Source organism: Saccopteryx leptura, chromosome 10 (genome assembly GCF_036850995.1).
Source record: "Saccopteryx leptura isolate mSacLep1 chromosome 10, mSacLep1_pri_phased_curated, whole genome shotgun sequence".
Lineage (NCBI taxonomy): Eukaryota > Metazoa > Chordata > Mammalia > Chiroptera > Emballonuridae > Saccopteryx > Saccopteryx leptura.
Window position 1 is genome coordinate 6,158,247 of NC_089512.1, and position 25,735 is coordinate 6,183,981.

General features: G+C 45.2%; 1 protein-coding gene and 1 non-coding gene across 9 annotated transcripts in view; both read right to left on the reverse strand.

Moving 5' to 3' along the window:
• Positions 1–25,173, reverse strand: part of RBM6 (RNA binding motif protein 6) — a 101,947-nt gene extending 76,774 nt beyond the window's left edge. For 2 of the 8 annotated variants that reach the window (XM_066350767.1, XM_066350762.1), the window contains exons 1-4: positions 24,991–25,173; positions 23,837–24,050; positions 21,902–22,001; positions 548–654 (exon numbers count right to left, since the gene is read on the reverse strand). Coding sequence is in view for 7 of the 8 variants with exons in the window: in XM_066350762.1 (XP_066206859.1) it covers positions 548–591 (44 nt within the window). In the remaining variant the exon portion in view is untranslated. Of the gene's footprint in view, positions 1–547; positions 655–21,901; positions 22,002–23,836; positions 24,051–24,446; positions 24,704–24,990 lie in introns of those variants that run through there. The other 6 variants (XM_066350760.1, XM_066350766.1, XM_066350764.1 and 3 more) reach the window with 5 other exon arrangements.
• TRNAP-AGG (transfer RNA proline (anticodon AGG)) lies at positions 4,928–5,003 on the reverse strand. Its single transcript has one exon. It is a non-coding gene; the product is annotated as a tRNA-Pro (tRNA).
• Positions 25,174–25,735: the final 562 nt, after the last annotated feature.

Consider the following 25,735-nt stretch of genomic DNA (forward strand, 5'->3'; position numbering starts at 1 on the left):
TTCTCAAAATTACTTCAGAAATGACTAGAAAAAATTTTTGGCCCTGGCTGGTGGGCTCAGTGGTAGAGCATCAGCCCAGCGGGTTCAATTCTGGGTTAGGGCACACAGTAGAAGCGCCATCGCTTCTCCACTTCTCCACTCCTTCCCCTCTTGCTTCTCTTTCTCTCTCCCTCTCTCTCTCTCTCTCTTCCCTCTTCCCACCATGGCTCAATTGCCCCAGGTGCTGAGGATGGCTCCATAGCCTCTGCCTCAGGCACTAGAATGTCTCTGGTTGCAATGGAGCAACGCCCCAGATGGGCAGAGCATCGCCAGCTAGTAGGCTTGCCGGGTGGATCCTGGTAGGGGTGCATGTGGGAGTCTGTCTCTGCCTCCCCTCCTCTTGCTGAATAAATTTTTTAAAAAAGAAAAGAAAAAAATTTTTTAAGTTTTTATTTTTAAACACCAGTGTTATTTCTGCATAAAGAAAATATTCCCTTTTATGGTCTAAAAAATGTCTTACTATATCATTAAAACATTAACAATTCCAATGTTCAAATTTCAGACTTACCGAAAAGGTCCTGTTCTGTTAACAGATCGAGAATCCCCCCACATCTCTATGTCAAGAGGGCCCAATAAGTAGATCCTTTTGCTACCAAACTCTCGTTACAGCAGTACCTGTACAAAACAAACCACAAAAAAATAAGTACGTTAGAGCATGAAGTGAAGGCTAAACTAATTTCCTCCTGCCTGACCTGTGGTGTCGCAATGGATAAAGCATCAACTTGGAATGCTGAAGATGCCAGCTCGAGGCCCTGGCAGGTTGCCTCAGCGGTAGAGCGTCGGCCTGGCGTGCGGGGCACCCGGGTTCGATTCCCGGCCAGGGCACATAGGAGAAGCGCCCATTTGCTTCTCCCCCCCCTCCCCCCCTCCTTCCTCTCTGTCTCTCTCTTCCCCTCCTGCAGCCAAGGCTCCATTGGAGCAAAGATGGCCCGGGCGCTGGGGATGGCTCCTTGGCCTCTGCCCCAGGCGCTAGAGTGGCTCTGGTCGCGGCAGAGCGAGGCCCCGGAGGGGCAGAGCATCGCCCCCTGGTGGGCAGAGTGTCGCCCCAGGTGGGCGTGCCGGGTGGATCCCGGTCGGGCACATGCGGGAGTCTGTCTGACTGTCTCTCCCCGTTTCCAGCTTCAGAAACAAGTAAAAAAAAAAAAATTAATTAAAAAAAAAAGATGCCAGCTCGAAACCCTGGGCTTGCATGGTCAAGGCACATATGTGAGCAACTGCTAGGAGTTGATGCTATCCCGCTCCTCCCCCAGTCTCTCTCTTCCCTCTCTCTACAGTCAATAAATAAAATCTTTAAATAATTATAATTTCTGCCTGGCCTGTGGTGGCGCAGTGGATAAACCTTTGGCCTGGAATGCCAAGGTTGCCGGTTTGAAACCCTGGGCTTCCCTGGTCAAGGCACATACAGCAAGCAAGCAATGAACAATAACATGAAGCAACTAGGAGTTGTTACTTCCCATTCCATGCTCCCATTTCTCTCCTGTCTCTGTAAAATCAATAAAGTATTTAAAAAATAATAATAATAATAATTATAATTTCTTCCTTCTTGGTTTATGAGGGACCACATCAGGGATATTTTTGGAAGTCACTTTTAAACATTTATATATTAACTTATAACAAAAACCAAATATATTTTAATTAAAAATGTATACACCAGGGCACCATAAGCTTCTCAGTGTACTAAGAATATTTCACATTTACTAAATATTTACTAATTTTTCTAGCAGCCATTCTACCTTCCTTTTTAGAAATAGCATCTTAGCATTAACACCATTCTCAGTCCTACACCATCCAGCCTGGCCAACCAGAATAATCTATTACCCACCCCCACCCCAGTGATGCTTTGAAGATGGGCACATAACCCAAGTCAAACTGAGACGTCATAGGCAGGACCTTTGCTACAGCTCCTTAAAAAGAGGCAGTTTCCTGACCTTGGATTTGGCAATGGTTTCTTAATGACACCAAAGTACAAAAGAAAAAACAGATAAAGTATACTTCATCAATTTCTTAAAAGGTTTTATTTATTGATTTGAGAGAGAGAGAGAAAGGGCAGGGGGGGAGCAGGAAGCATCAACTCGTAGTAGTTGATTCTCGTATGAGCCTTAACCAGACAAGCTTAGAATTTCAAACAGGCAGCCTCAGCATTCCAGGTGGACACTTTATCCACTGTGCTACACAAGGCAGGCCACTTTGTCTATTTTTAAAACTTTGATGCATCAAAGTACACTATCAAGAAAGTGAAAAGATAATCTAAAGGTCAGTAAAATGGCAGATAAGGAAGTTCCAAAGTCTAGTTCCTTCACAGAAAACATTAAAAAACAAGCAGTAACTAACTGAATCACTTTGATGGAACTTTAGAAAACAGACAAAGGTTGATAACAACCAGGCAAATGCTCAGACAAGAGAAAGCCATCTCTCCCCCTTAAAGGGAAACCGGACTTGCAAAGTACTGTGTACATCTGTTTTAACCAGTCTGGGGGGATATCTGAAGGATTGAGACAAGATGCTTGTTTCTATTTTACCTAACACAGAACTCAGGGGGGAGGGGAAGAGGCCGTAGGCTCTGCTAATAAAATCGACAAAGCAGGCCCTGGCCAGTTGGCTCAGTGGTAGAGCGTCGGCCTGGCGTGCAGAAGTCCCGGGTTCAATTCCTGGCCAGGGCACACAGGAGAAGCGCCCGTCTGCTTCTCCACCCCTCCCCCTCTCCTACCTCTCTGTCTCTCTCTTCCCCCCCACAGCCGAGGCTCCATTAGAGCAAAGATGGCCCGGGCGCTGGGGATGGCTCCTTGGCCTCTGCCCCAGGCGCTAGAGTGGCTCTGGTCGCGGCAGAGCGAGCCCCCGGAGGGGCAGAGCATCGCCCTCTGGTGGGCAGAGCGTCGCCCCCTGGTGGGCGTGCCGGGTGGATCCCGGTCGGGCGCATGCGGGAGTCTGACTGTCTCTCCCCGTTTCTAGCTTCGGAAAAATACAAAAAAACAAACAAACAACAAAAAAAAAACGACAAAGCAGATTACAGAGTCACATATACAGAGAAGTTGGAGTGAAAAGACTTTGGGAAATTAAGACATTCCAAAGCAATATGTATATGGGAAAATTTAGAAGCCACAGGAATATTCAGGTAAGACACTTGACCATACAAGACCTAAGACCTTAAAATTTTACCTTGGGCTAATCCCTAGGGTTACAGAAAGCCTAGCTATGTTTTGAAGGAGTGCCCTAACACAGAACCAATCTGCAAAAACAGAGTTTATTTTATTTTCTTATGTGTTTGTTGGTGTGTTTTGTTTGTTTGATCTCCAAGCATTCAAGAAAATCTTGCTTAGCCTGACCAGGTGGTGGCTCAGTGGATAGAGCGTCGGACTGGGATGCAGATGACCCAGGTTTGAGACCCCGAGGTCGCCAGCTTGAGCGCGGGCTCATCTGGTTTGAGCAAAAGCCCACCAGCTTGAACCCAAGGTCACTGGCTCCAGCAAGGGGTTACTCAGTCTGCTGAAGGCCCATGGTCATGGCACATATGAGAAAGCAATCAATGAACAACTAAGGTGTCGCAATGAAAAACTGATAATTGATGCTTCTCATCTCTCTGCATTCCTGTCTGTCTGTCTCTATCTATTCCTCTCTCTGATTCTCGCTGCCTCTGTAAAAAAACAAACAAACAAACAAAAAACCAAACCTGTAAGGCATACAAAGAAACAGAAAAATATCACCCCTTCAAAGAAACAAAATAAACCACTGACTAAGCTCAGACATCAGACTTACTAGACAAAGGCTTCATAACTGTCTTAAATATGTGTAAGAACTAAATGATAACAGGGACAAAAAAACTAAAGAAGATCAGAAGAACACTGTATAAACAAAATGAGAATACCAACAAAGAGACAGAAATTTATAAAGGAAACAAAAATTCTGGAGCTGGAAAGTATAACCGAAATCAAAATTTAAAAAGTTCGCCTGACCTGCGCAGTGGGTAAAAGTATCGACCTGGAACAATGAGGCTGCTGGTTCGAAACCCCGGGCTTCCCTGGTCAAGGCACATATGGGAGTTGATGCTTTCTGCTCCTCCCTCCCTTCTGTCTCTCTCTGTCTCTCTCTGTCTCTCTCTCTGTGTCTCCTCTCTCTAAAATGAATAAATAAAATCTAAAAAAATAAATAAATAAAAGTTCTTCTCAATGAAAATGTGTCCCTTGTTTAAAAAAAAATTTTTTTTAAAAGTTCAATAGCAAAATTCAGCAAGCAGAAGAAAGAATCAATAAATGTGAAGGTGGGTCAACTGAATTCAAGTCTGAGGAACAAAGAGAAAAAAGAATGAACAAGTGAACAAAGCCTAAGGGATCTAGAGATACCACCTAGTGGACCAACATAAGATTACAGAATCCTAAGGAAAAAAAAAAGATTATAGTGTCCTAGAAGAAAGAGGGGCACAAAGACTATTTGAAGAGGTAATGGACCACCCAATTTTCCTAATTTGATGAAAGATATGAATCTACAAGTCCAAGAAACTAAATAAAGTACAAGTAGCATAAACTCACAAGACACACTATATGACCAAACTGTCAAAAAACAAGGAATCTTTTTTTTTTTTTTTTTCATTTTTCTGAAGCTGGAAACAGGGAGAGACAGTCAGACAGACTCTCGCATGCGCCTGACCGGGATCCACCCGGCACCCCCACCATGGGGCGACGCTCTGCCCACCAGGGGGCAATGCTCTGCCCATCCTGGGCGTCGCCATGTTGCGACCAGAGCCACTCTAGCGCCTGGGGCAGAGGCCACAGAGCCATCCCCAGTGCCCGGGCCATCTTTGCTCCAATGGAGCCTTGGCTGCGGGAGGGGAAGAGAGAGACAGAGAGGAAAGCGTGGCGGAGGGGTGGAGAAGCAAATGGGCGCTTCTCCTGTGTGCCCTGGCCGGGAATCGAACCCGGGTCCTCCGCACCCTAGGCTGACGCTCTACCGCTGAGCGAACCGGCCAGGGCAGGAATCTTTTTATTTATTGTTTTATTTTAGAACAAGAAAGGGGGGTGGGAGAGAGAGAGATAGAAATATCAATTTGTTGTTCCACTTACTTACACATTCATTGGTTGTTTCTTGTACGTTCTCTGACCAGGGATTGATCCTGCAACCTTGGCATATTGGGACAACGCTCTAACCAACCAAGCTACACGGCTTCTCTTGAAAGAAGCAAGAGAAGAAACTTGTAATAGTCACAAGATCCTCAGTAAAATTATCAGCCAGTTTCTCATCATAAACCATGGAGGTCAGACAGCAGTAGATGATATATTAAATACTGAGAGGAGGGAACAAACCGTTTATCAAGAATACTATATCATCTGACCCGTGGTGGCACAGTAGATAAAGTGTCGACCTGAAATGTTGAGGTAGATGGTTCAAAACCCTGGGCTTGCCTGGTCTAGGTGCATATGGGAATTGATGCTTTCTGTTCCTCTTGCCCTTCTCTTTCTAAAATGAATAAATAAAATCTTCAAAATAAAGAAAGAAAGAAAGAATCCTGTCAGCCTGGCCTACGGTGGCACAGTAGATAAAGCATAAACCTGGAATGCTGTTGCCAGTTTGAAACACTGGGTTTGCCTGGTCAAGGCACATTTGAAAGTTGATAATCCCTACTCCTCCCCACCCACCTCTCTAAAATCAGTAAGTAAAATCTTTTAAAAAGTTTTTTTTTTTAAATACAGTCATCCCTCGCCATATCACAGTCTCAGTGTATCGCTGATTTTTAAATTGTATATATCTAATTTTGTATTGCGGATGTTTTGTTATATTGTGGGATTTTGTGGTATAGAGGTTTTTAAATATATTTATTATTTTAATTACTTTTGCAGTAAAATAAGCTGTAATGCTCTTCTTGGCTGTGCAGTACATTCATCTCATCATCGCCTTCATCGTCATTAGTACTGTACAGCTAATTCATGATCATCTTCATCATTCAAGTTGTAGTATATTCACTGGTGAATACCCATGTAGAATTTTATATTTTGTTAAAATTACATAGGTTTAAGAGTGTAGAAAGTGTTTAAGAGTACAGGAAGTGTTATAAGAGTGTGAGAAAGGTTTATAAGAGTGTAGAGAGGGTTTAAAAAGCCTTAACTATATATATAAATAATAAAATAAAAATAAAGTCACTACTTCACAGATTTTTGCCTATTGTGGGGGGTGCTGGTATGGAGCCAGGGCCATGTTTGGTAAACAAAACTGGCAATGCAGGATAAAATGAATGTCCCCCCTTAAGGCTTTAATGCTGAAGCTCATCAGACCCCAGCGAAGATATTAGTTGATATACATAAGACAGGAATCAAGAAAGAATCTAATATCACCAAACTCTGAAAATAAATGGCACTAAGTTATCAATTTCATACATGAGCATGGCTGGCAGTGAACATACAAGTGGGAGTGGGAGGGGCCTGCCACCTTACCACTCCAGGTCCCACTCCCCCCAGATGCTACACAACAATGAGTAGAAGGACCCCATGATGAGTTCTGAAGGATAAAATGTGTGCCCGAGTGAAGCCGCTGCAGGTGCACATCTTTTTTTTAATTTTTATTTATTTATTTTAGAGACAGAGGTGAGAGAGAGAGAGAGAGAGAGGGAGAGTAAGAGAGAGCGAAGGGGGGAGGAGAGAAGCAGGAAGCATCAACTTTCATATGTGCCTTGACCAGGTAAGCCCGGGGTTTTGAACCAGCTACCTCAGTGTCCCAGGTCAACACTTTATCCACTGTGCCACCACAGGTCAGGCCAGGTGCACATTTTGGTGGTAAGTAGTAAACAGTCAAATGAGAGTTTGCAAGGTTGAAGTGAACATGGTTCCCCACGAATAGCAGTGATCAAAGGTGGCTGGTCTTGAAAGATGGCAAGCTCCACATTAAGCTACAGGCTACATTCCCAGTGATGCCCTCATATATAAAGTCCTTTACATCTTAGCTTTTCAATCACACCTCCAAAACCCCAAGACTTTGGTTTCCTGGAAGCTGACCAGTTTGGGATAAAGCCTCCCCACTGCTAGGTCTGAACCCTTTATAGTTGGAACTATGATGATAGCTGACTATTTTCAAGCCTCCTCCCCCTTTCACTCTTGATTTATAAGATTATTCTTGGCAAATGCTCTCACTCTGGTCCATCCTACACAGATCCAAGAATTTCACCTCTAGGCTCATAATACCAATACCCTGGGCAATCCCTTCTTTTCAATCACAACTTCAGTTCCAAAAGCCAACAAAGCAGAACCAGGGGTCCTATTCTACTAGCGTTGGCTGCAGTATGCAGCAGCTTTATTCTGCTTTTTAACACTCAAATTTTTTCCAAAATAAAATGCTTTGGGCCCCAGAGGACACTCAGTTAAGATCAAGGGGGCACCAACAGGCAAAAGGTTGTTTCAAATACCAAGCCAACTAAGCTCTATGAATTTTTAAACAGTAGAGACTTTAAAAAGCACTATTGGAACTGGGATTACTAACTGCTGGTAGCACTCCTGTCCCCACCAAAAATTCCCATTAAAAGATTTGAAATGTTTTCATTACAACTACAGGGACTCAAGAGTCCACCACAGAGCTGAAGCAGGGAGTCTGCATATCACAGACTTCTCTGGACGCGGCAGCAGCTTCCTGGGCCCCCTCTCCAGAATCATGGCCTGATTCCCCTGCTGATGGCACAGGTTCTGCCAACCATCCTATCACAGTCAAAAGTTAACTGAAAATGGATCAGACATAAATGTAGACACTAAACAATAAAGCTTCTAAAAGAAAACAGAGGAGAAAATCTTTCTAAGCTTGGTGTCAGCAAACACTCTTAGAAAAGATCCAGAAAGCATTAGCCATAAAGGAAAAAGATTAAAAGTAAAACCTGACCTTCAAAAGACATTATTAAAAAATAAACAGGCAAACTATTAAACGAGGAGTAAATATCAGCAACACATACCTGATAAATGCTATTATTAGTCCTAAGGAAAACAGATTAAAACCACAAGAGTACACACCCTCTACACTGCTAAAATTAACAAGACTCACCAAATCAAATACACATGAATTTCCAGCAACCAGAACTCTCATACATTGCTGGAAAGATGGTAGACTAGTACAACCACTTTAGAAACTGATCTGCCTAATGTTACCCTACGGCCCAGTAATTCCATTTCTAAGTATTTACCTGAGATAAATGAAAACAAAAATATGTTCACAACAGTTTTATTCATAATTGCTTTAAAAAATGGAAACAACACAAATATCCTTCAATAAGATACATACACTGGTGTCCTAAAGGGTTTTCCCTCTCTAAGGTAGTGCACTTTGGTGAATTTCAAATGGGGAGGAGCCTTTTTGTTTGTTTTTTTACTTTAAAATTTTTTTTTATATTTATTTATTCATTTTAGAGAGGAGAGAGTTGAGAGAGAGAGAGACAGAAGAGGAGGAGCAGGAAGCATCAACTCCCATATGTGCCTTGACCAGGCAAGGGCAGGGTTTTGAACTGGTGACCTCAGCATTCCAGGTCAATGCTTTATCCACTGCGCCACCACAGGTCAAGCGGGAGGAGCCTTTTTGGAAGAGTGGAGTAGAGCAGGAGTCCCCAAACTACGGCTGGCCCGCGGGCCACATGTGGCCCCCTGAGGCCATTTATCCGGCCCCTGCCGCACTTCTGGAAGGGGCACCTCTTTCATTGGTGGTCAGTGAGAGGAGCATAGTTCCCATTTAAATACTGGTCAGTTTGTTGATTTAAATTACTTGTTCTTTATTTTAAATATTGTATTTGTTCCCGTTTTGTTTTTTTTACTTTAAAATAAGATATGTGCAGTGTGCATAGGGATTTGTTCATAGTTTTTTTTTATAGTCCGGCCCTCCCAAGGTCTGAGGGACAGTGAACTGGCCCCCTGTGTAAAAAGTTTGGGGACCCCTGGAGTAGAGGTTACTAAGAAACAAGAACTGGAAAAGTAGAATCAACAAGACCCATTCTCTTTTATCCCCCCACTGACAGAGAGAGGAAAGGATGGGTGAGGGGTGGGGAGAGAAGGGGGGGAGAGGGAGAAGGGGGAGAGGGGGAAAGAAGGGGAGAGGAGAGAAAAGGGAGAGGGGGAGAGAAGGAGGGGGAGAGGGAAAGACAGACAGACAGACATCAACTCATTATTCCACCTAGCTGCTCCATTTAGTTGTGCACTCACTGGATGCCTTTTTTTTTTTTTTTTTTTTTTCTGAAGCTGGAAACGGGGAGAGACAGACAGACTCCCGCATGCACCCGACCGGGATCCACCCGGCACTCCCACCTGGGGCGATGCTCTGCCCCTCCGGGGCGTCGCTCTGCGCGACCAGAGCCACTCTAGTGCCTGGGGCAGAGGCCAAGGAGCCATCCCCAGCGCCCGGGCCATCTTTGCTCCAATGGAGCCTCGGCTGCAGGAGGGGAAGAGAGAGACAGAGAGGAAGGAGGTGGGGGTGGAGAAGCAAATGGGCGCTTCTCCTATGTGCCCTGGCCGGGAATCGAACCCAGGTCCCCCGCACGTCAGGCCAATGCTCTACCGCTGAGCCAACCGGCCAGGGCCTGGATGCTTTTAATATGTGCCCTGACCGAAGATCAAAACTGCAGCTTTGGTGCGCTGGGACAATGCTCTATTCACTGAACAACCGGCCAGGGCCCATTCTCTTTAAAATTACATCTTTTTTAAAACTGTTGTAAAATATACATAATATAAAATTTCCTATTTGCCATTTTGAAGTGTACCATTCAGTGGCATTAAGTACATTTACATCATTATGCAACCATCACCGCCATCCATCCACAGAACTTTTACATCTTGCAAAACTGAAACTCTATATTCATTAAAGAGTAACTCCCCATTCCCCTCTTGACCTAGCCCTTGGCAAACAACATTCTAATTTCTATGATTTTGACTACCCTCAGTACCTCTCATGATACTAGTGGAATCATACAATATTTGTCTTTCCATCACTGGCTTATTTCACTTAACATATTGTCTACATGGTTCATCCATACTGCAGTGCAGCATCTATTAAAATCTTGTTCACTTTTTAACAGTGAATAATATTCCACTGTAATGAATACAGATTTTGTTTATCTAGTCATTCACTGATGGACACTTGGGTTACTTCCATTTCGTAGCTATTGTGATTAATGAATATGGTGGACAAATATGTGAACATTTTCAACTCATATATATATATACACACACACACACACACACACACACACACACACACACACACACACACACTCAAAAGGAGGATTGCTAGATCATACAGTAATTCTATCTTCAAATTTTTCAGGAACCACCATTCTGTTTTCCACAGCACCTACACAGTTTTACACAATAGTACATAAGTTCTGTCATGACTGAATTTTTTTTTAATAGCTTAAAAATATATATATTTTTCTTTTCTTTCATTTTTCTGAAGCTGGAAACAGGGAGAGACAGTCAGACAGACTCTCGCATGTGCCCGACCGGGATCCACCCGGCATGCCCACCAGGGGCGACGCTCTGCCCACCAGGGGGCGATGCTCTGCCCATCCTGGGCGTCGCCATGTTGCGACCAGAGCCACTCTAGCGCCTGAGGCAGAGGCCACAGAGCCATCCCCAGCGCCCGGGCCATCTTTGCTCCAATGGAGCCTTGGCTGCGGGAGGGGAAGAGAGAGACAGAGAGGAAAGCACGGCGGAGGGGTGGAGAAGCAAATGGGTGCTTCTCCTGTGTGCCCTGGCCGGGAATCAAACCCGGGTCCTCCGCACGCTAGGCCGACGCTCTACCGCTGAGCCAACCGGCCAGGGCCAAAATATATTTTTTTAATTAAGAGAGAGAGGCAGGAAGAAAGAAACATGAGAAGCATCACCTCATAGTTGTGGTACCTTAGTTGTCCATTGACTGCTTTCTCATATGTGCCTTGACTGGGGGCTCCAGCTGAGCCAGTGACCCCTTGCTCAAGCCAGCGACCTTGGGCTTCAAGCCAGCATCCATGGGATCATTTTGATGATCCTGTGCACAAGCCGGTGACCTCGGGATTTTGAAGCTGGGACCTCAGTGTCCCAGGTGATGCTCTATCCACCACGCTACCACCAGTCTGCCCATTGGTTGCTTCTTGTACGTGCCCTAACTGGGACCAACACTCACAACCTTGGTGTACAGGACCATGTTCTAACCAACGGAGCTACCCAGCCAAAGCTGTTATGGATTGAATTCTGCCATGCCTGCTACCACAGTCCCTAGCCCCATGTTAAAGCCCTAGCCTCAAATGTAACAATATTTGAAGATAGGACCTTTAAGAAGGTAATTAAGGCTAAAAGAAGTCATAAGGGTTAGGCCCTAATCCAAAAGTACTGGTATCAGAGGAAGAGACACGAGGCATGCACGCACAGAGAAAAGCCATGAGAAGCCAGCAGGAAGAGCCTTCTGTAAGCTGAACGAAGCCTCCCCAGAAACCAAGGCTGCTAGCACCTTGATCTTAGACTTCAGCCTCCAGGCTGTGAGAAAATAATTTTCTATTGTATTAAGCCAGTACTTTGTTATGGCAGCTCTAGCAAAATAATATGGATCAGACATACTCGGTTCCAATTTCTCTACATCTTCACTGACCTCTATTTTTCTGTTTGTTCGGGTGACAGCCATCCAGCAGGTGTGAAGTGACACCTCAATGTTTCTGGTTTGCACTGCCTAATGTTGATGATGTTGAGCACCTTCTCACACGCTTAGTGGTCATTTGAATAGCCTTCTTTGGAGAAATGTCTGAGTCTTTTGCCCAGAAGTTTTCTATGTATTCTAGATATGAAGCCCTTATCAGATACGTATTTTGCAAATATTTTCTCCCATTCTATGGGTTGCCTTTTTACGCTGTTAAAAGTGTTCCTTGATGCAGAAAAGTTAAAAAATATTTTTAGTTGATTAATTTTAGAGAAACAGAGGAAGAGAAAAGGGAAGGAAAGAAGGAAGTGAGGAAGGGAAAGAGGTAGAGAAAGAGAAGCATTCATTTGTTGTTCCCCTTAGTTTTGCATTCACTGGTTGCTTCCCATTGTGCCCTGACCAGGGATTTAACTCACAACCTTGGTGTCTCAGGACAACACTTTAACCAACTAAGCTAAGTGGCCAGGGCCTCAAAAGTGTTTAATTTTGATGTTCAATTTGTCTATTTTTCTTTTGTTGCCTGTGCCTTTGGTGTCATTCAAGAGATCAGTGCCAAATCCAATACATGACTTCTAAAAATTTTAATAGTTTTAGCTCTTAGATTTAGCAACAAGATCAATTCTTTTTTTTTTTTTTTGGTATTTTTCTGAAGCTGGAAACAGGGAGGCAGTCAGACAGACTCCCGCATGTGCCCGACCGGGATCCACCCGGCACGCCCACCAGGGGGCGACGCTCTGCCCACCAGAGGGCGATGCTCTGCCCCTCCGGGGGCTCGCTCTGCGGCGACCAGAGCCACTCTAGCACCTGGGGCAGAGGCCAAGGAGCCATCCCCAGCGCCCAGGCCATCTTTTGCTCCAATGGAGCCTCGGCTGCGGGAGGGGAAGAGAGAGACAGAGAGGAAGGAGAGGGGGAGGGGTGGAGAAACAGATGGGAGCCTCTCCTGTGTGCCCTGGCCGGGAATAGAACCCGGGACTTCCGCACACCAGGCCGACGCTCTACCGCTGAGCTAACCGGCCAGGGCCACAAGATCAATTCTTAAGAGTACTTTATTTTAGGCCCTGGTCGGTTGGCTCAGTGGTAGAGTGTCGGCCCAGTGTGTAGAAGTCCCGGGTTCAATTCCCGGTCAAGGCATATAGGAGAAATGACCATGATCATCTGCTTCTCCATCCCTCCTTCCCTTCTCACAGCCATGGTGAGAATGAGCAAGTTGGTCCCAGGTGCTGAGGATGGCTCCATGGCCTTGCCTCAGGTTTAGTTGCCGAGCAACAGAGCAGCAGCCCCAGGTGGGCAGAACATCAGCCCCAGATGGGGGCTGCCAGGTGGATCCCTTTGGGTGCAGGTGAGAGTCTGTCTCTCTGCCTCCCTGCCTCTCACTTGATTAAAAAAAAGTAGTTAGGTTAAGTTTTGCACATCAATTCTTTTAAAAATATAGCCTGACCAGGCGGTGGAGCAGTAGATAGAGCGTCGGACTGGGATGCGGAAAGATCCAGATTCGAGACCCCAAGGTTGCCAGCTTGAGCACGGGCTCATCTGGTTTGAGCAAAAAGCTCACCGGCTTGGACCCAAGGTCGCTGGCTCCAGCAAGGGGTTACTCAGTCTGCTGAAGGCCCACGGTCAAGGCACATATGAGAAAGCAATCAATGAACAACTAAGAAGTCGCAACGCGCAACGAGAAACTAATGACTGATGCTTCTCATCTCTCTCCATTCCTGTCTGTCTGTCCCTGTCTATCTCTGCCTCTGTATTCTCCTTGGAATGCTTTTGGTTCTCATACATGCCTTGAGTGAAGGGTCCCAGATTGGAGCCTGTAGTTTGAAAAGCCTGACCTTACCTTGCTATCACTTACCTCCTTTTTTGCCTATATTACCACTCTGCTGACTGCTTCCTTTTCATTTGCAAACACATTCATCTCTCATGCAAAATGCACACACACAGAAATAGAAAGCCTTTGAATAATAGTTGAACAAATAAATAAATGTCCACCAAATATTGTTAACCCTCCAGGGCTCTATACTGTTCCCTAGCATTGTTCCAGGTTTTTTGTTGTTTTTAATTTTTAAGTACTGATTTTAGTAAGAGAGGAAGGGAGGGAGAGAGAGAGAGACAGTCAGACAGGACCATGAATCTACTCCTGTATATGTCCTGACAGGGGATCAAAACAGCAACCTCTGCACTTCAGAATGATGTTCTAACCAATCCAGCTACCCGGCCAGGGCCCCCAACATTGTTCTTGATGCACATGCCATCCCGGGGTACACTGGACTGAATGTCCGTGCCCCCCCTTCAAAATTCATATGTTGAAGCCCTAATCCAGCGGTCCCCAAACCTTTTACACAGGGGGCCAGTTCACTGTCCCTCAGACCATTGGAGGACTGCCACATACAGGGCTCCTCTCACTGACCACCAATGAAAGAGGTGCCCCTTCCGGAAGTGCGGCAGGGGGGCCGGATAAATGGCCTCAGGGGGCCGCATGCAGCCCTCAGGCCGTAGTTTGGGGACGCCTGCCCTAATCCCTAGTGTGATGGTATTTGGAGGTAGCAGCTATCTAAAACCAAGAGGATCCTCATCAGGAACCAGATCAGCCAGCACCCTGATCCTGAATTTCCCTGCCTCCAGAACTGTTAGAAAGAAATTTCTACTTTTTAAGCCACCTTGTCCGGTATTTTATTACAGCAGCATCTCATCCATTCCCAATCTAACCACCATATCTACCATCTCCATAATTTCTACAGCTCCATTTTTTTAAAGATTTTATTTATTGATTTTCAGGGGGGCAAGAAATATCAACTCACAGTTGCTTTACTTTAGTTGTTCACTGGTTGCCTATCATACGTGCCTTGACCGGGCAAGCCCAGAGTTTTGAACCTCAGCGTTGCAGGCAATGTTCCACCCGCTGCGCCACCACAGACCAGGTACATCTCCACTTCTTGCCTAGACTTCTCCTAAAGTCCAAATGCCTACCAGAAACTGCCACTCAGCTAGCCCATAGGAATCTCAAACTCATGTACTAATTTGTACTTTGACTTTATTACTGTAGGGAGACATTTAAATACTTCATTAGAGCTACCTTTCCTTTTCCATTTATTTGAGAGAGGGGAAAAGGGGGAGAGAAAGAGAAAGAGAGAGAGAGAGAGAGAGAGAGAGAGAGAGAAGCATCAACTCATTGTTTCACATAGTGTTCCATTCAGTTGTGTACTCATTGATTGCTTCTCGTATGTGCCCTGGCCAGGGGTCAAAACTGCAACCTCTGGTGTGTTGGTTTGATGCTTTAGCCACTGAGCCACCAGGCCAGGGCTGCTTTTTCTTATTAATAGATATATCCCAGGTTTTAAATATTCTTATGCCTTGCTCCCTTACACCACCAAATTAGTTCCTAGTTCAAGAGTAAGCTTTGTAAAGCAGTACAGTGTGGAGGTGAAGGGCTAAGAGAACACTTTCTGGATATCCTCTGCTTGGGTTCAAGCTAAACTGCATGGAGACAAATCTTGGCTTGGACATACTATACCTTAAGCAAGTTACTCAATGCCTCAGTTTACTTATCTATAAAATCAGGATGATGTCTACTTCATAGAGTTATCAGGATAAAATGACAATATAAATTCATTAATGGATGTCTGGTAAATAAAACACTCAGTAAATGTTAGTTACTACTATTTTAAGGGTTTATTTCAAAATCACTGGGATGTGGAATATACCCCCATTGATGCAGCCTGATTTTGGCTAAATGACTGATATTAAAGTTTGATTTGCCAATTAGATCATACAGCAGACATTTTTGATAAATCAAGTAAAATCTGCAGCTCCAAATTAGACACATATATTTTTAAAGCATGTATGCAATACACATTATGTCTAAAAAATAAATCCTTCATAGCCATTTAAAATAATAATGTTGCCTGACCTGTGGTGGCGCAGTGGATAAAGCGTCGACCTGGAATGCTGAGGTCGCCGGTTCGAAACCCTGGGCTTGCCTGGTCAAGGCACATATGGGAGTTGATGCTTCCTGTTCCTCCCTCCCCCTTCTCTCTCTCTCTCTCTCTCTCATTCTCTCTCCTCTCTAAAAATTAATAAAAAAAAAAGAAGAAAAAAAAATAAAAAAATAAAAAAATAAAATAATAATGTTAAACCAAAAAGCCCGTCAATAGATGACTGGATAAAGAAGATGTGGCACATATACACTATGGAATACTACTCAGCCGTAAGAAATGATGACATCAGATCATTTACAGCAAAATGGTGGGATCTTGATAACATGATACGAAGTGAAATAGTAAATCAGAAAAAAACAGGAACTGCATTATTCCATACGTAGGTGGGACATAGAAGTGAAACTAAGAGACATTGATAAGAGCGTGGTGGTTACGGGGGGAGGGGGGAAAGAGAGAGGGAAAGGGGGAGGGGCACAAAGAAAACTAGATAGAAGGTGACAGAGGACAATCTGACTTTGGGTGATGGGTATGCAACATAATTGAACGACAAGATAACCTGGACTTGTTATCTTTGAATATATGTATCCTGATTTATTGATGTTGTCCCATTAAAAAAATTAAATTATTTTTAAAAATAAATAAATAAATAAAAATAATAATGTTAAAATGCTAACTTAAAAATGTACAAGATGGGCCTGGCTTATGCTGGTGCAGTAGATAAAGTGTCATCCTGGAATGCTTTATCATATGTGCCTTGACCGGGGGGCTACGGCAGACCAAGTGACCACTTGCTCAAGCCAGTGACCCACGCTCAAGCTGGTGACCTTGAGGTCTCGAACCTGGGTCCTCCACATCCCAGTCCGACACTCTATCCACTGCGCCATTGCCTGGTCAGGCTCGACATGGAATGCTGAGGTCACCAGTTTGAAATCCTGGGCTTGCCTGGTCAAGGTACATAGGTGAATTGATGCTTCCTGTTCCTCTCCCCTTCTCTCTCTCTCTCTCTCTCTCCTCTCTAAAATGAATAAAAAATATATATATGGACAAATAAAATACATTTTTAAAGACATGTACAAGACGGTAAATAAGTTTATCAAAACTTTAAGGGAGAAATTTTAATTTTTCAGGTGGCCCAAGAATAAAAGGGTTTAAGACCATTGACCTAGTGCCTAGGTTTGAATCAAAAGTCCACTTTTCTAGGGCCCTGGCTGGTTGGCTCAGTGGTAGAGCATCGGCCTGGCGTGCAGGAGTCCCGGGTTCAATTCCCGGCCAGGGCACACAGGAGAGGCGCCCATCTGCTTCTCCACCCCTCCCCCTCTCCTTCCTCTCTGTCTCTCTCTTCCCCTCCCGCAGCGAAGGCTCCACTGGAGCAAAGTTGGCCCGGGCGCTGAGGATGGCTTCGTGGCCTCTGCCTCAGGCACTAGAATGGCTCTGATTGCAACAGAGCAATGCCCCAGATGGGCAGAGCATCGCCCCCTGGTGGGCGTGCCAGGTGGATCCCAGTAGGTCACATGCGGGAGTCTGACTGCCTCCCTGTTTCCAACTTCAGAAAAATAAATAAATAAATAAATAAAAACAAAAGTCCACTTTTCTATCCACAAACCTTGGTAAATTCTTTAACTTCTATATGCCTCACAGCTCTCCTATAAAATTAGAATAATAATGTTACCTACCTCATATGATTACAATATAAAGTTAATGAGTCATGCATAAGAAGCAATCACATTTGTAGCAACATTATTCATAATAGCCAAAAACTGGAAACAATCCAAATGTCCCTTAAAAGATAAACAAAATGTAGTATACTCACAAAAAGAAATGCAACATAAATGAAACTTAAAAAAAAAAATGTTGCCTGACCAGGCAGTGGTGCAGTGGATAGGGTGTTGGACTGGGATGTGGAGGACCCAGTTTTTTTTATTTTTTTTAAATAAATTTTTATATTGAATTTTTATTTTTATTTTTTTAAATAAATTTTTATATTGAATTTTTATTTTTTTATTTTTTTAAATAAATTTTTATATTGAATTTTTATTTATATATATATATATATTTTTTGGAGGACCCAGTTTTAAGACCCCAAGGTTGCTGGCTTGAGTGCGGGCTCATCTGGTTTGAGCAAGGCTCATCAGCTTGAGCCCAAGGTCGCTAGCTCGAGTGGGGAGTCACTTGGTCTGTTGTAGCAGCCCCGCCCCCCCCCCCCCCGGTCAAAGCACATATGAGAGATCAATGAACAGCTAAGGAACTGCAACAAAGAATTGATGTTTCTCATCTCTCTCCCTTCCTGTCTGTCTGTCCCTATCTATCCCTCTCTCTCTCTCTGTCTCTGCCACAAAAAAAAAAAAAAAAAAAAGAATTGAATGAAACAAACATTAAAAAAAAAAAAAAAAGTTGGCCCTGGCCGGTTGGCTCAGCGGTAGAGCGTCGGCCTGGCGTGCCGGGTTCGATTCCTGGCCAGGGCACACAGGAGAAGCGCCCATCTGTTTCTCCACCCCTCCCCCTCTCCTTCCTCTCTGTCTCTCTCTTCCCCTCCCTCAGCCAAGGCTCCATTGGAGCAAAGATGGCCCGGGCGCTGGGGATGGCTCCTTGGCCTCTGCCCCAGGCGCTAGAGTGGCTCTGGTCATGGCAGAGCGACGCCCCGGAAGGGCAGAGCATCGCCCCTGGTGGGCAGAGTGTGGCCCCAGGTGGGCGTGCCGGGTGGATCCCGGTCAGGCGCATGCGGGAGTCTGTCTGACTGTCTCTCCCCGTTTCCAGCTTCAGAAAAAAAAAAAAAAAAAAGTTGGCCCTGGCCGGTTGGCTCAGTGGTGGAGCATCGGCCTGGCGTGTGGGAGTCCCGGGTTCAATTCCCAGCCAGGGCGCACGGGATAGGCGCCCATCTGCTTCTCCATCCCTTCCCCTCTCCTTCCTCTGTCTCTCTCTTCCCCTCCCGCAGCCAAGGCTCCATTGGAACAAGGTTGGCCCGGGCACTGAGGATGGCTTCGTGGCCTCTGCCTCAGGCGCTAGAGCGGCTCTGGTTGCGGAGGAGCGACACCCCAGATGGGCAGAGCGTCACCCCCTGGTGGGCGTGCCAGGTGGATCCCGGTCGGGCGCATGCGGGGGTCTGACTGCCTCCCCGTTTCCAACTTCAGGGGAAAAAAAAAAAAAAGTTACAAGTAACAAAGACAGATGCAATAAACTATCAATTGTATAATTCCAATCATATGAAATTTCCAGAACACATAAAACTACAAGGAGCAGATTTGCCTGACCTATGGTGGCGGAGTGGATAGAGTGTTTGACGTGTTTGACCTGGGATACTGATGACACAGCTTTAAAACCCTGAGATTGCCGGCTTGAGAGCAGGCTCATTCAGCTTAAGCAAAGGGTCGCCAGCTTCAGTGCAGGATCTCTGATATAATCCCATGGTCACTGGTCTGAGCTCAAAGGTTGCTGGCTTGAGCCCAAGGTCACTGGCTTGAGCAAGGGGTCACTGGCTCCGCTTGAGCTCTCTGGTCAAGGCACATATTGAGAAAGCAATCAACAAACACTGAAGAGACACAACTACAAGTTGATGATTCTCATCTCTCTCCTTGCTTATCAGTTTTTCTCTCACAAGGGGAAAAAAAAGAGAGATTAGTAGATACTAGACTTGCAGTTAATGTGGGAAATGTGGGCCTGGCCTGTGGTGGAGCAGTGGATAAAGCGTTGATCTGGAACGCTGAGGTTGTCAGTTAGAAGCCTGGGGCTTGCCTGGTCAAGGAACATATAGGAGCTGATGATTCTTGCTCCTCGACCCTGCTCTCTCTCTCTCCCCCCTCTAAAATGAATGAATAAAAAACAGAACTAAGTAATGTCTTGAGACATTGGATACATTTCTGAATCTGAAGAGTGGTGATGACTGAATCAAACTAAACACTTGCAATGGATGAGTTTTATGATCTGTAAATTACACCTCTAAAAAGTGTTTAAAAATTTTAAACCAGCCTGACCAGGCGGTGGCGCAGTGGATACAGCGTCAGACTGGGATGCGGAAGACCCAGGTTCAAGACCCTGAGGTCACCAGCTTAAGCGCGGGCTCATCTGGTTTGAGCAAAAGCCCACCAGCTTGAACCCAAGGTCGCTGGGTCCAGCAAGGGGTTACTTGGTCTGCTGAAGACCCGCAATCAAGGCACATATGAGAAAGCAATCAATGAACAACTAAAGTGTCGCAATAAAAAACTAATGATTGATACTTCTCATCTCTCTCCATTCCTGTCTGTCTGTCCCTGTCTATCCCTCTCTCTGACTCACTCTCTCTGTAAAAAATAAATAAATAAAATAAAAATAAAAAAGATTAGAGCTCTTAAAAAAATTTTTTTAACCAAAAATAATAATAATAAAGCAACGGGCTTTATTTATTATCTCTGTGTCTCTGTAAAAAAAATAAAATTAAAAAAAAAAACAAACCCTTCCCTTTAAAAAAAAAAAAATTCATATGGAATTTTAAAGGACTCAAAAGCCAAAACAATCTTTTTTTTTTTTTTAACAGAGACAGAGAGAGAGTTAGAGAGAGGGATAAATAGGGACAGACAGACAGGAACGGAGAGAGATGAGAAGCATCAATCATTAGTTTTTCATTGCGACACCTTAGTTCATTGATTGCTTTCTCATATGTGCCTTGACCAGGGGCAACAGCAAACCGAGTAACCCCTTGCTGGAGCCAGTGTCCTTGGGTCCAAGCTGGTGGGATTTTTAGATGAGCCTGCGCTCAAGCTGGTGACCTTGGGGTCTCGAACCTGGGTCCTCCGCATCCCAGTCCAATGCTCTATCCACTGCTCCATCGCCTGGTCAGGCTAGCCAAAACAATCTTGAAAAAGAACATAGTTGGAGGACTCACACTTCCCCATTTCAAAATCTATTAGAAAGCCATATAATCAAGTATGGTATTGGTGAAAGGACAGACATACAGAACAATGAACTGAGAACTCAGAAATAAACCCTCACATATATGGTCAAGTGATTTTCAATAGGGTGCCAAAACCATTAAATGGGGAAAAGATCGTCTTTTCAACAAATGGTCCTAAGAAAACTGGATATCGACGTGCAAAAGAATGAAGTGCGAGCCTTACCTAACAGCATATACAAAAATGATCTCAAAATGGACCAAAGACCTAAAGTAAGAGAAAAAACTCTTAGAAGAAAACATAAGGGGAAGCTTCATGCATTGGATTTGGCAATGATCTCTTGAATGACCCAAAGACACAGGCAACAAGAGAGAAGAGACAAATTGAACTTCATCAAAATTAAAACCTCTCCTGTATCAGAGAACACTATTAACAGCGTAAAAAGGCAACCCACAGGATGAGAGAAAGTATTTGCAAGTCATATATCTGATAAGGATTTAAAATCCAGAACATATAAAAAAATTCCTAGGCCTTGGCCAGTTAGGTCAGTGGATAGAGCGTCAGCCTGGCGTGCAGACATCGTGGGTTTGATCCCCAGTCAGGGCACACATGAAAAGCAACCATCTGCTCTATTCCCCTCTCACAGTCAGGGGCTCAACTGGTTTGAGCATCAGCCCCAGATGTGGGTTGCTGGGTGGACCCTAGTCAGGGTGCATACAGGAATCTGTGTCTTTATTTCCCCTCCTCTCACTTATAAAAAAACCCAAAAAAACTTCTAGCCCTGGACAGGTATAGCTCAATTGGCTCAGTTGGTTAGTGTCATCCTGAAATACTGTACTAAGGTTACAGGTTCAATCCCCAGTCAGGGCACATATAGGAAGCAGCCACTGAATGCACTATTAAGTGCAACAACAAAGGAATGCTTCTCTCTCTCTCTCTTTCTCTCTCCCTCCCTCCCTCCCTCCTTCCCACCCTCTCTCTCTCTCTCTCTCTCTCTCTCTCTCCCTCTATCTCTGTCTCTGTCTCTCTGGGGGGGGGAAACAATCAATAAAAAAATACTGTACACTAGTATCTATGTAAACATAATAAATTAAAATTTAAAAATACTGGCCTGACCTGTGGTGGCACAGTGGATAAAGCGTCAACCTGGAACATTGAGGTTGCCGGTTCGAAACCCTGGGCTTGCCTGGTCAAGGCACATATGGGAGTTGATGCTTCCTGCTCCTCCCCTTTCTTTCTCGCTCTCTGTTCCTCTTTCCCTCTCTCTCTCTCTCCTCTCTGAAAAATTAATAAAGTCTTTAAAAAAAAAGTTTTAAAAAAAATTTAAAATACTGTAAAAAAGAATTTAAAAAAGTAATAAAGTTTGGATACATGCTATGACATGAATGAACCCCTAAAAACATTATGTTAAGTGAACTAAGTCAGAAAAAAGGACAATATTGAAATGACTCCACTTACATGGGGTTCCTAGAACAGGCAGATTCACAGACACAGAACAGACGTTACCAGGTGCTGGAGCAGGCAATGGGAATTATTTGCTTTAATGGTTAGTTTCTGTCTGGAGTGAAGCAAAGTTTTAGAAATAGTGGTGATGATTGTACCATACTGTGTGTGTAATTAATTAACACAAGGAATGCTATACTTGAAAATGATTTAAATGGCAAATTTTATTACAATATATGTAACAAAATATATTTATCACTATTTTTTAAAACAAAATTAGTAATATAGAAAAACATGACTTATACACATTAAATGGGTGAATTGTATGGTATGAATTAAATCTCAACAAAGCTGTTTTTTAAAAAAAGGTAACAATAGGCCCTGGCCAGGTAGTTCAGCAGTTGGTTAGAGCATATCCACAAGCCAATGCTGCCAGTCCCATCCCTGGTCAGGGCACATACAAGAATCAACCAGTGGCCCTGGCCGGTTTGCTCAGCGGTAGAGCGTTGGCCTGGCGTGCGGGAGTCCCGGGTTCGATTCCCAGCCAGAGCACACAGGAGAAGCGCTTATCTGCTTCTCCACACCTCCCCCTCTCCTTCCTCTCTGTCTCTCTCTTCCTCTCCCGCAGCCAAGGCTCCATTGGAGCAAAGTTGGCCCAGGGGGTGCTGAGGACGGCTCTGTGGCCTCTGCCTCAGGAGCTGGAATGGCTATGATTGCGGCAGAGCGATGCCCCAAGATGGGCAGAGCGTCGCCCCCTGGTGAGCGTGCCGGGTGGATCCCAGTCGGGCGCATGCGGGAGTCTGTCTGACTGCCTCCCCGTTTCCAACTTCGGGGGGGAAAAAAAAAGAATCAACCAGTGAATGTATAAATCAACCAATGGAACAACAAATAGACTTTTCTCTCTCTCCTGCTCTCAAATCAATTTTTTAAAAAAGTTAACAGTAGTATCTAATATTTAGTGAACATTTTTTATACATAAGGCTCACATATATTATATTAACCTCAAAACAACCTCTGAGGTGGCTACATTTTTTTTTTTTTTTTAGATTTTGTTTATTGATTTTACAGAGAGAGGAGAAAGAGGAACAGGGAGCGAGAAGTATTAACTAATAGTTGCTTCACTTTAGTTGTTCATTGCTTGTCCTATGTGCCTTGACCAAGCAAGCCCAGGGTTTCAAAGCTGGGACCTCAGCATTCCAGATCAATGCTCTAACCACTGCACCACCACAGGTCAAGAATAGGTGGCTACATTTCTTAACCTCATTTCACATGAGGAAACTGAAGTTAAATAATTCACCCAATGTCACAGAGTTAGTGGAGTCGTCAGGGATTCAAACCCTATCAAATTCTACAGCTCCTACAGTTATTGAGTCTGCTATACTGAGTCACAGTATGACAGGAAGGTTTTTAAAGGCACTCAATAGATGCCCATTAACTAAGCGAATGAGATGAACAATGTATGGTGGGAGACCAGTAGGAAAATTAAGTCTAAGTATAGTACTGGGTGTATAGTTAGAGTAGTGTATCGAAGAAATGATTTATGATCTTTAAAATTTCCAAACTTTCAATAGTTTAAATCTTAATAGAACTCTGAACTAAATTATTAACACCAGCACACACAATAAACACTGGCAGAAGAGTATAATCTTGCCCCCAAGTATTTGCAATAAATCAGTAGAGTTCATTTAGTAATCTTTCCCCCTTGACAGTTCTTCTCTGAAAGGCTCTAAGAACTTAGGATACTAAAGGCAACAAAAACCCAAGTCTAGTAACAGAATTCTGTAAAGAGGGTGCTATAGATGTTCAGGAAGAGACCTAGTACCTATCCTATAAGTTAGGTACCTAGTCAAGTGTTAATTCATAAGGTTCTGATTCAACTTTTGTGTTTCACCAAAAAGGTAACACACCATTAGTTACTGTATACAATGCCAGTCCTACTACATCACTCACCTGTTCTTTACACCGCTCCCTACAATCCTCACAAGTTTGCTGATGTTGACATTATTAAACCATTCACACTGGTGGCATTACTCAACAGGAAGTTGAAAACTAACAAACCTAGGGCACAATCCAGAGTTCAGAAAATGAACCAGGTGACCAGGCGCTTCAGAGTCTACTGAATTCCTTCACTTAGATCCAGTAACTCTGACCTTCACAAGCAAACCTGGAATATGCAAAAAATACAGTTACCCTCACAGTTAATGCACCCTACAAAACAAGGCCCTTTCTATTTAAAAATGCACTGCCAGCCCTGACCGGGAAGCTCAGTTGGTGGTTAGAGCATAATCCCCATATGCGAAGGTTGCAGGTTAGATCCCCAGTCAGGGCACTCGCAGGAACATATCTGTGTTTCTTTCTCTCTCCCTTTTTCTCTCTCTAAAACCAATAAATAAATTAAAAAATAAAAATAAAAACGCACTCCCAGAGTTGAACACAATAGCAAAACATCAATTCTCAAGTTAAAAGAAAAACTAATTTGCAACGCCGAAAAGAATCTCAAGAGTGAAGACAAGGAAAGACCCCGCGCCTCCCACATTCGCCCAACGGGCGCAGAACCCACCAGACCACTCCCCCGCCTCCACGTTCCACGGCCCAGGAAGCCGGGACCTGAGCTCTCGCGCCCTGTAGTCCCGATGAGCCCACTCGTGTCTACCCAGATGTGAGAGCTACGTGCTAGGCACAGAGGGGCTCCTTCTCGAGCGATGCCTCAGAACTGAATCAGATTCCTGCAAAAGCAGGAAAAAGGTAGAAACATAGGGCCCGCCTGCGGCTCCACAGATCAGGAGCACCGAACCGCAACCACGCGCCAGCCCTCGACTCCGCAGCCGGCGGCCGGCAGACCCGAGGCGGGACCGGTAATTCTACCGCCCTGCCGGGGCCCGCCCCTGACCCGCGACCGTTCCGGGGCGTTCCTCCCGTGGGCGGCGCCTCCCTCACCACACCAGCACTTGGCTCTCTTCTTCCTGAGCGAAGTCGCGGCCGCCCCGCGACACCAGAGCCGCAGCTTCCAGGCCGCGCGGGCCCTCGACGTCCCGGGTAGCCTGGCAGGCCGGCTTCTTTCCCGCAGGCTCCAGAACGCCCTCCCTCAATCCCCGGACCCTTACCGAGGCAGCGCGGCCTCCGCGGCCCGCTCCTCCTGATCCTCAGCCGCGGCCACCGACCCAGCGTCGCGGAGACCGGAACTTCCTCCGCGCCGGCTCTCTGCCTCCACAAAGGCGCGGCGCCGCCGCCTTTAGCGCTCGGGCCGCCGGGATATGGAGTATAGCGGCAGGTTGCGCTGACTCCGCTCCCGCCGTGCCCTGCGCGTGGTTGGAAGGGGGGGGCGTTGCCCACGGGGGCGGGGCATGAGGGCACGCTTCTCGCCGGCGTCCAATGGGAGGGCTCGCTTTCCCGCCCCTACCGGATCTGCTGGGGTTTGTGGTTTGGTTTCTCGCCTACGGCCAGTTGTCTTCCTGCTCACTCTGAGTTGAGCAACGCGTGTGTAGTGTTTTGGCGACTGGTCTGCAGGTTTGCCACCCGCCAGCAGCGCGGATACGACCCTGGCCTGCCTAGCTCGAGGCTGCCTAGTTGTCCGTTATTGTGAAGGAAATGGAAGGGAGCTTTATTTGGTTCCAGGGAAGGGGCTGTTGGCCTCCCAGTCCAGGTCAGCCCTTTTGCCCAAGACCGAGAAAAGGTGTGAGAGAAGTACTTGAATTAGAGAAGCGGTAGTCACAGCCCCATTTCCTTCTGATAGGTTGTCAGGATAGGTATCCCTAGCTCAAAAATATAAAACAGGCCCTGGCCGGTTGGCTCAGTGGTAGAGCGTCAGCCTGGCGTGCAGAAGTCCCAGGTTCGATTCCCCGCCAGGGC